Here is an 11056-nt window from a genome sequence, read left to right as displayed (position 1 = left end):
TCTCATTTGTTTGCGTTGCGAGATTACGACACAAATAGACGAGCCTTCGAGACGCATTGTCGTTTTTATTGGGGAATGTTATCCAGATCCACTCGTACACTCAATAATCACATATGTACAGATTAAATAAGGCACATGCCATAGTGGTAGAGTGAACGGGACATATTCTGTACACAGATAAATCATCAAAAACACATTTTAACATCCAGCAAGGCAATAATTATCAATAGATTTCAGCTCAATTATGTACAAATGAATTTTGAGTGGAAAGAAGAGACGATGAGGGAGAGCAAAGCCTCAATCTCAGCTCTGAAGGACAACCACAATTCATCAATAAGTGTTTTACACAGAGGTATTATTTGAATACTGACATAAAATTCAAATAATACCTACATAGGAATACTATATAGAAAAATCTGTTATCTCTTTCTGCTGGACATGTTTTATCATTAATTTAGTCTTGCTCAGCTTTGTAATAATAATAATAATAATAATATCATTGAGCATGAATTAGACATTTCTTTGGATGGAGTTGACAGTGACTGAGTCAAAAACATGAAGACAGCTGTGACAGTACAAAAGACTGCACATAGAATACTGCTATATGGCTTTAGAAGAGCAGAGCAGGAGCTTCCTCTGATTGCTCCCGTCCTGCGAGGATCCCTGTCCGCCCGGACAGTCTGGACCCGACAACCACTCAGCTTTCACAGAAAGCACAACCTGAACACTTGGTCCGAGTCAGACAATGGGAGGTCAGATCTCCCCTGACATAATACATCTTTTGCCTCTCACTTTTCTGGCTCCCTGTCGACCGTTATCTCCATTGCTCATCCTTGCCGTCAGTTTCCTTTGTCCTATCTTTCACAGTCTCTTTTCCCCCCCCCCACCTTTCCTCTATTGGCCAGTGTAAGTGGCGCTGTGCCAGTGGCAGTGACAAGTCTCTGGTGATGAGAGCATCTCTCTTAACTCTCTGTCACAGTTTGATGTCTTGAGTCTCTAACATCTTCGCCAGGGTCTTCTTCACCCTCAGGGCTGTGAGGCGGCAGGTCGGGTTGTGAGCCCAACACTCGGACATCAGTTTTCCCATCTGCCGTAGACACTGAAGACACACATGTACATAATGAGAATATAACAATACTTTTTAAAATGTTTGAAAGTTGTGATAAATGGATTATTGCTGATTAATAATCAGTTATAAGTAGGGCTGTCAATCGATTAAAATATTTAATCATGATTAATCGCACATATTTTCTGTTCAAAATGTACCTTAAAGCGAGATTTGTCAAGTATTTAATACTCTTATCAACATGGGAGTGGACAAATATTGTCCATAAACCCTCACAGGTACTGCATTTAGCATAAATAAATACGCTCAAATCATAACATGGCAAACTGCAGCCCAACAGGCAACAACAGCTGTCAGTGTGTCAGTGTGCTGACTTGACTATGACTTGCCCCAAACTGCATGTGATTATCATAAAGTGTGCATGTCTTTAAAGGGGACTGTTGGGTACCTATAGAACCCATTTTTACTCAAATCTTGAGGTCAGAGGTCAACAAACCCCTTTGAAAATCATCATGCAAGTTTTTCCTCGCCAAAGTTTTCATGCGATGCCAGTATCTTCACTCTAGCTTTTAAAACTGAGCCCGCTACAACCTCCGGAAGATCGATTGCGTTAATGCGTAAAATAAATTAGTGGTATTAAAATGAATTTGCGTTAACTTTGACAGCCCTAGTTATAAAGCATTTTTAAGACCAACATGTCTTTTATCTAGCTCTTTAAATAGTCAGAAGACCGCTTCAATTAATTTATTAACCACTAATTATAATTTAAAGTATGACTGCAGAATTGATGGCTTTTTAATTTGTGAGAAACCCGTGACTCACTCACTTTCTCTGCAGTTATAAATGTGGAGGAGAATATATACCAACCTGGCAACCCCAAGTGTTCTTTTTAATGTCTTATTATTCTATAAAACATGTATAAATAATTTACTAAACATTAATAAAGCCTTTACAACATATAAGACTTATAAATATGCATGGTTTGAAAGTGAAATAGAAAAACATGTAGAATACCTCATCGCTGCTCCAGCGATTAGCAAATGAAGGTCTTTGTTTCTTAATGCAGACGACTTCTCTCATGTCCTCATAGGACGGATCAGTGGGCACGAGGTCATGATAGGGCAGCTGATACTCCTCCACAATGCCTTCAGGAAAAACATATGTGAGAATCAGTATTATCATTCTGAAAAAAATCTATATACATGTATACATCATGTTTAAATAATAAAAAAGATGATTTTTTTTCCCCCTGACCTCCAGAGATGCAACGTCGGGCCATCTCCCAAACGATGAGGCCAAAACTGTACATGTCAGCCATTATAAAAGACTGTGTCTTGTTCAGGGTCTCTTCCAACACTTCAGGCGGCATGTAGCGCTTCGTACCGACTCGTAGGTTGGGAGGGAAATCCACCTCATGGGTGTCACTGCGAGAGGGAGGAGAAACCGAGGTGGAATAAAGATATTTCAGGAAATGTCAAAGACGCTCCTAAACTGTATTTAAATAAGTGTTCAAATGTACAAAACTTATGTTGTACCTGTTGAACTTGACAGCCAGTCCAAGGTCCGCTATACAACAGAATCCGTTCTTTTTTACCAAGATGTTTTTACTCTTCAGGTCTCTGTGTGCGATGGCCGGTTTGCCCTGTGTGCCGTAGATCTCGGTGTGCAGGTGACAGAGGCCCGATATGGACGAGTAGGCCAGCTTCAGCAGAGCCTTGACGTCTAAGGTGTTGGACTTGAGGTAGTCGTATAAAGATCCATTCTCGTGGTAGTCTGTAATCAGGTAGAGCTGAGTCCACGAGCCGGTTCCTTTAATATCTGCTGCTATGAATCCTGGGGGTTGGAAAGAAGGGATGAGAAATATGTGTGGACATAGAAAATAACACAAACAATTTAGGAACATTTGTACTCTGGATCTATTTATATCACCTTACCCAGTATATTGTCATGTCTCATCAGAAAAGTCTGATATATTTCAGTCTCTCTGAACCAGCTGTCTTCTTCTGTGGTGAAGAAGACTTTAACAGCCACTCTCTCTCCTCTCCACTTGCCCATCCAGACCTCTCCGTATCGCCCTTTTCCAATCTGCTTAACCATCTGAATCTGTTTGGCGATGGTGCGCTGCACCTGGAAACAGGTTATTGTAAAACAAAGTGATTTATTATGCCATTTTCCTTTTAAAACTTGTGGTTAACTTTCTTTCTTGTTGCTTTTTTTCATTAGTTGCACGACCATGGAAGACACATTTTGTCCTTCTGTCTCACAAAAGTGCAGTTCATTGATAATTAAAAAAAACCTAATTATTCTAGACAAAATGTGATCAATAATTGTGAATAGTTTTAATTTACATTTTCTAACATAATGCAAAGAGTTTATTGCACTCAAAATCAATGCGAGTATTTTTATAGTATTTAAAAAATAAATACATTCCCAATAATAGCATGAAACTGATTTCATCCATATCACCCAGCCCTCTATGAGAGCTGCGCTTGTGATGTTGAGACAGATGTGAACCAATTTTTCTTACCAGTAGAGGGAGTCCTGACCCAGAGCCAGACCCAACGCTGCGGGAATGCTCTATCAGGTCCTTTAGGGACTCCCCAGGGGGGATATAGGTCTCCTCCTGCTCCAGATCGATACTGTAGCGTGGTCGTGACTCCTGCCGCTTACATCTGCCACAAAAAGGTTATGCAAAGTGTATTAACTGCCAGTGTTGGAGTACTCGAGATTGGTCTTGGTCTATAGAAAACTTTTTGAAGGTTTCTGTGTTGTCTCGAAATCGACCGAATTTGTACCGTCTTGTCTCCATCTCAGACAAAAAGGACTCTGAAATTTATTTCAAGACCAGTAAAGACCACAACTGCAGGTATATTACTAATTTGTCTGTGCATTGTCTGATGTATTTGTTAACCTCATTACTGTGATAACTTATAAAAAACAAGGTAAAATTCCCATCCCTAAAATTCACTTCTGCAATGCTACATTTTATCAGGATATTATAATGACAAATTATTCTATATTATATACTATTATTATGACTATACTATTTTTTATGACATACTATACTGACTTTTTTAGACATATACTACAACTTTTTGGACTTTTTTTGACACACTATACTACGACTTTTTTATTTAGTCAACTTACTACACTAACTTTTTGTCGACATACTATACTATGACTTTTTATCATGACATTTTCGACATACTATACTATGACATTTTATAACATACTGTAATATGACTTTATCTTGAAATTTTCTGACTTTTAATTTTTTTTGACATACTATACTATGACGTTTTTTTCGACATACTATACTTTGGCTTTTTTATTTTTTCGACATATACTATGACTTTTTTTTTTTCCTACACACTATACTTAGTTTTATTTTTTCAACACACTATACTATGACTTTTTTTCGACCTACTATACTATGACTTGGCTGCAGAGCCGGCCAAAAATGGCAAATCCTGTGAGGCAAAAGGCAAAAGAATTGGCAGTAAGCCAGTAAATAGCGAAGCTGTCCATTTCATTACTTGTTTTCATGTAATTAATAAATAGGTAAATTAGATAGTAATCTGCATGATGAATGAAGCAAAACAACAAACATTTCATTATAATAATCATCTGCTTACATTGATCAATTTGACCTGGACACACTGTCATTAATTGTGACAAAAAAGTCACAGTATTATATGTCATTAGTTTGTTATAAAAATGTCATAAAGTCATAATATAGAATGTCATAGGAAATCATAGTAAAGTATGCCATTAAAATGTAAAAAAAAGTCATAGTATAGTATGACTTTGTGACTTAGTATAGTATGCTATAAAAAAGTCATAGTATAGTATGTTGTAAGTCATAGTATAGTATGTCATAAATAAGTCATAGTATAGTATGTCATAAATAAGTCATAGTATAGTATGTCATAAATAAGTCATAGTATAGTATGTCATAAATAAGTCATAGTATAGTATGTCATAAATAAGTCATAGTATAGTATGTCCGCACATTAGGAAGTGTAAATTTGTTTATACACGCATGAGATGTCTTCTAGATTCTTACCTGAAGTAGCAGAAGACGAGACCAAGGATGATACTGCAGACTGTTATTGAAATGAAGAGAGCCATGTACTGGATACTGCTGTCAACGTAATCTAAAAAAATAGGGAGACGCATTCATATTATTTCATGTCATTTTTATTATCTTACCACCCCAAAATGTGAATAATCATGTCCTAAGTGAGATGGAGAGTCTGTAAAATTAGAAGTGATGAATAGGTGGTGACCAGGTCGCTCATTTGTTCAATGTTATCAGCTCCAACATCTTTCTGATTTCCATTGGCAGGGACAAGCTTCTTTTCCCCTTCCTCCCTCTCTAACCCTTCACTGCACCCCCCAACCCACCACCCCTCCCCCTCTCTCACAGCGTGTGATCGATCACATCCCCTTCCTGAATCCCAGAGATCAGTTGTCACACTGACATCGCTACAGAAACCCCAGAGGCCTAAAGCAGCTCTGGGACTCTAGGCTTTCTGCCGTGCTCCTGCCAATCAGACACACATAAACAGATATGCATGAACACGGGGGTATTTCATGATGTGCATAGAATCACACACACACACACACACACACACACAAAATAAGGAGGACTAGTGGACAAAAAAAAACTGCATGGACAGCAATGTGTCCTATGAACACCCTACAAGTTCATAGAGGTAAAGCATAACTGTCCTTAGCCAAACCGTTTTTGGAAGAGAAAACAAAGCACGCTCAGAAAATGATTACCAAAGTACGATACTTGCTCTTAGTTGTTCACTGACAGCTTTTTTTCTTGCTTCGTTGTTGCGATGTTGCCATGTTCTCAAATCTCAGTGATTACTTTGTTGAATACAGTGTTATGCTAGCTGATAGAAATAATGGCCAAAACTATGTAAATAAGACCCAAGTTGTAAAAAAAAAAAATTTGAATTGTCCTTTATTTCTCTCCAACTGACTTGACAATTCGTTTTGACCTTCAAGCAAACAGCGACAAACTGAAGTGTGTGAGTTTGTGTGACAGGGACAGGGAGCGCGAGAGAGAGAGAGGGAATGTGTGAGTGTGTGTGTGTGTTGCGGAGTAACAGATGGACAGATATCTCACATCCGTCCCGAGGCAAGAAACTCAAGCAGGCCCAAGGGAGAGGCTGTCCTTTTCATTAGAGGGTGAGAGAACAAGCTGAGCCTACAGGCTCTGTTTCACCTGCCTCTCTTCCTCTCTCTCTCTCTCTCCCTCTCCCTGCCCCCTGGAGCAGCATGTGCCACTTCACTCCAGCACCACACTGTGGTTTGTAACAGTTTAAACTGTCACTACCCATCACTACCCAGAGTGGCCTGAATGAGCCCGTTCTAAAAGGCCCTCGAGTGGGGGGCAGGATTTCAGTGTGTGAAAACCTGTGCGAACAAGTGTGTGTCTTACCTGATGTCAGGAGTGGAGGAAGAGTAGGTTGCAAGTCTCTGTTGCAATAATCCTGATCCATGCAACACTCCATAGCTCTCCTCGAACGGGAGTTCCACGTGTCCTATCACACATACACACACATAAGACACATGCCTTTCTACATAGCACTAATGAAGACACGAAAGTAGAGGATATTTATAGCCACACTTATTCCTAATGAGAACATTTTACAATACAACGTTTTTTTCCCCACTGTGTGTAAAGATAGCGGGGCTGGACAAGTCTGATTTAAATAGGTCTCATAAAGAGCTGCTGTGAGCAAAGAAAAGCTTGTAAAGGCTTAACAACAGCTCGTGAAGGACACACATACACAGATAAGTGCACAAATACATATACAAAGACACACATACAGCTGACTTACTCTGCACTGGAACTCAAAGCCGGCAAGTCCTAAACAACCTGCGGTGAGTACTGCCACGCCCCCCTCCTCCTCCTCCACCATGGTGAAGCAATAACCATCAGTCCTACCAAAATGCACATACATCATCATATGAGTAAACACAAGCCTGGGAGTCTTTTCATCATTGTCTTCATCTTCATAGGTATTTATTGAATCTAAATCCAGAATTAAACATGCTTATTGAGACAAATCCTTTCAGAATCTGTTTCAAATCTATTTATCTTTCAACTATTATAATAAAACATGTATTTATTATAAGCACCTACATTTCTGTAACACCCAGCACATACCATATGCACAAAGATGAATTAATGCAAGAGGGTTTGCTAATGAAAGTGTTAATAAGCTGCATCTCAAGAGGCTTGAGGGATCTCATTAAAGACTAGCTAAAGTCAACATTTGAGTACTTCTAATCAGGTAATTAGAGGTGTCTCGGATAATTACTGTGGATAATGGTGTTGTCTTTTAATAGCCTTGTTATAGTTATTTTTATAGTCTGCGTGCGTGTGTGTGAGCAGAGTTTTGTGTGTGCTTCACCGTACATGCAAGTGTTGTTGACAGAGTCTTCAGGGCAGTGATGATAGCAATGACAGCGAAGCATGTTCGGAGATGAAACCGTCGCTGTGCTGCTGCTTTCCTCCGGCCTTCGCTCCGATCCCCCCTTCCATCCGTTTCTCAGCAGCATGGTGTCCAACAGGTTGGCTGTAAAGAGAGAGCGATACTTAGCACCACGGCAAGCCAAAACACCTGGACACTCCTCTGGCTCCAGCAATGCCAAATCAAAGGGTCAAAACAACATTTTCTGCTAATTTCCAAAGGCTCTTTTGAATTATATTGTTTGGCCTGACTTGCCACGGTTACCATGGCAATGCAATCCACATAATGTGTGAAGATGTGCTGCTGAAAGCAACCATGCTGCTCTGGACTGGACTCAATGTACCTGCATGAAGTCTGGAACCAGAATATCACTACTCACCAGAAAGAAGTCTTTGTGCTGTGTTTGCGTGCATGTCTGAGTATGCATAGTGGTTTTGAAATGTGTATGAGTCTACAGTACATTACTGTAATATTCAACAGAATCTATCTTTCATATTATTTGGTTAACATAAAGAAAACTTTCCGTGCCTGAGCTTTTCTAATATTAATGGTATTCTTCAATTTAATCCCTTTCTACAATAACTCAAATCCTCCAAACCACAATGGAATTTAATGTCAAAAGAACAGATAATCAAGTTAAACATATTTAAATAAACCTGTTAAATATTGAACTACTCTATGGTGAGAACGTCACTCCTTAAAACATATATATACTAACAAATATACAAACAGAAAAAGGAGAAAGTTCCTGTAATTTGTTAATTATCACCTTCTTTTATTCACTCTGGCTGCACAGAAGCAATAATTTCCATCCCAGAATCAATCTCCAAATAGCACAGGGCAGCTGACAGACCTCATTATTTTGTTGTCAGAACTGCTAAAAAGCAAAGTATTTAGGTAACTGTTTATATGAGATGATTTAGAGTTTACCTACGGAGAGGAGGAATAACATTTCCACTAGGCAATAGATACAATGCCTAGTGCATTGTATCTATTGCCTGGTGGAAATGTAGCAATACTTCAAATGTAGCAATACAGAGTCAAACACAGTAAACGTGTATTCACATAAACCAGGAAATGAATATTATTGCTCTGGACTTGCTCATCCTTGAAAGTGTTAACTTTTGCAGCTGCAGCTGAATACTGAATCACTCCAAGGTCGTGCTTTGAGCTAAAAAGGGAATTCCATCTTTTAGTTCTCAACTGTACTTCATTAAATGTTTATTATGAAGGAAAAAAAACAAGGAACCAACTGGATTTTTTAAAACATTAACGCATAAACTGATAAATGGATTAAAGACAGGATTAACATCCACTGATTTAACATTTAATTGTTTGGTAATAAGAATAATCCAGTTCATTTGTAGTACATGAATAATGTTCATTGTCAAATGTTTAGACAAATGTGTTAATTATTTGATTAAAACTGTTAAATTGTTCATTAAGAATGATTAATACAATGTGCAAACTTTTTTTTCCTAACTATCAAAGTAACTGAAGGTACATAAATTCATCAGTGGAAAATAAAACCAGTTCAGACAGCAGCTCGTCCCTGAAGACCTCTGTGGTCAGAGAGCTGAACAGTGTTGTGCCACACTAGATGGATGTCTTCCTCACTCTCTCGCTCTCTCTTTCCTCTTCTGCTCTCTTTATTATAATATATATATCATAAATCTGTAGATAAGTTAATCAGTTATTCATCTGCATTGAAAATCCTGACTTAGCTTGCGTAACAAGAACGTTCACAAGCAACTATAAACTATGAAAGCCGAGACATCACAGGTGTACATCCCTGCATCCATATATAAAATCCAAGAATAGCTTCCTTATACTGTGGATGGGTTTCCCTATAGTAGCTGTAAGTAGATCTAAGCAGTGCAACAGCCTGAAAGCCAGCCATTGAAAAGGGGGACATGGGTAATACTCCAGAGGACTACGTGATGAAAAGGCTGAATGGGAGTGTGGGACAGTATACACACACACACTGGCTGTTCTTTAAGTGGTACTCCGTGTCCTTCCAGCCTGATCTGTGTTATCGTTTCTGTCAGAGGAGAGGTTTGTCGACGTGTACCGATCCTCCCTCACAGTAGCCTTGGTTTGTCATCACATCTGCTTTGCAAGTGTGCGGGAAATGTTTCATGATGTTGTCAGGCTTACAGATACATTCTGTCCACATCGACTCTGTTTTATTAAAACTTTTACAAAGGTGGTAAGTGAGCAAAGAAGACAGAGGCAGGTCACTCCAAAGAAAAGTGTTACAGGAAAAGCTGACGTAAGGGAAGGAGAATCCTGCTTTGGAGTAAAATAAAAGCGAATGTTGGGGCTGTCAATCGATTCAAATATTTAAAGGAGATCAAACATATATTTTATCAGTTCAAAATGTACCTTTAAGAGAGATATGTCAAGTATATGTCGAGTAAATCGGCAAATATGCTTGCTTTATGCAAATGTATATGTATTTATTACTGGAAATCAATTAACAACAGAAAACAATTACAAATATTGACATTAAATGCACTAAATACATTTTAACTCCTCACAAACTCCGCCAAAATTAAATGATGATTTTTTTTAATCTAGAATAACAGGCTTACAATAGCCTTAATGAGAGTTTGATTGTCATTTATTGTCATGTTTGCTCAGCACACAACTACCACCTAGCATTGACATAAGGGGTTTAAGTTTTAACATTTAAGATCGAACATGCGTGCCATGAAGTATGTAGTAATTTCTCGAGACCTCTAGGTAACATAAGACTGTCTTCTTGTCAAAGAAAGGTGTGTGTGTGTGTGTGTGTGTGTGTTTGTAGAGGGGGGGAGTTTGTCATGCTTGGTATATAAGAGAAGGTTTACTACAGAGTCACTGTGTGTTCACCAGACTATTAAAGAGGCTATAGGATGTCAAGCCAGCAGGAGTCTTACAGTAAGGGAGAGGCCATCTTTGTTATGCTTAGCACAAGTTCTACTACTGTAACAGAGAGCTTTTCTTCCTCAAGTTAAACACCACATTGAGGGAAGAAATATCATCCAGGTATAAAATCGCCTACTTTTATTAGAAGATGGCCCTGCAACTAAACAGACCATAACTTAATAGATTTGGATATATAAGATAAAAGGTTGAGTTATTATTATAAATACACCACAGTAGTCCATTGTTAATCACACACACACTTCATTTTCTCTTTGTTTCTGTATTCACATACACAACAGACTTGCTGTGTCAGCTACGGGGCACACTCAAGGTCACCCCGAAATCTGATCTGCATCCCCCACACATTCCACAGGCTGGTCCTCAAACTAGACACACACACACACATACACCGGCAGTGTATTACACACAAACATACCCACTTCAAGCAATTAGAAGTTACATATAGTGAATAACTCCAGCTGGAGACATTCAGTCACAGCTCGTCACCATCAGTGGCACTGCATCCTTGGGCCCGTCGGCACTGACTTCAGCTTTTCCAAATATATCTGAATGAGTGATGACA

At 38.8% G+C, this 11056-nt stretch overlaps 1 protein-coding gene across 1 annotated transcript in view; it reads right to left on the bottom strand.

Moving 5' to 3' along the window:
- Positions 1-880: 880 nt before the first annotated feature.
- bmpr1bb (bone morphogenetic protein receptor, type IBb) overlaps positions 881-11056 on the bottom strand; it is a 61200-nt gene continuing 51024 nt past the window's right edge. Inside the window, exons 5-14 of the mRNA XM_074618105.1 lie at positions 7509-7668; positions 6928-7030; positions 6525-6627; positions 5133-5223; positions 3594-3738; positions 3001-3193; positions 2602-2899; positions 2321-2490; positions 2081-2211; positions 881-1099 (exon numbers count right to left, since the gene is read on the bottom strand). Coding sequence (XP_074474206.1) covers positions 974-1099; positions 2081-2211; positions 2321-2490; positions 2602-2899; positions 3001-3193; positions 3594-3738; positions 5133-5223; positions 6525-6627; positions 6928-7030; positions 7509-7668 — 1520 coding nt within the window. The 3' untranslated portion in view covers positions 881-973. The remainder of the gene's footprint in view (positions 1100-2080; positions 2212-2320; positions 2491-2601; positions 2900-3000; positions 3194-3593; positions 3739-5132; positions 5224-6524; positions 6628-6927; positions 7031-7508; positions 7669-11056) is intronic.

This window comes from Sebastes fasciatus, chromosome 19 (assembly GCF_043250625.1).
Source record: "Sebastes fasciatus isolate fSebFas1 chromosome 19, fSebFas1.pri, whole genome shotgun sequence".
Taxonomy (NCBI): Eukaryota; Metazoa; Chordata; class Actinopteri; order Perciformes; family Sebastidae; genus Sebastes; species Sebastes fasciatus.
This window is presented reverse-complemented; position numbering and strand designations above follow the sequence as displayed.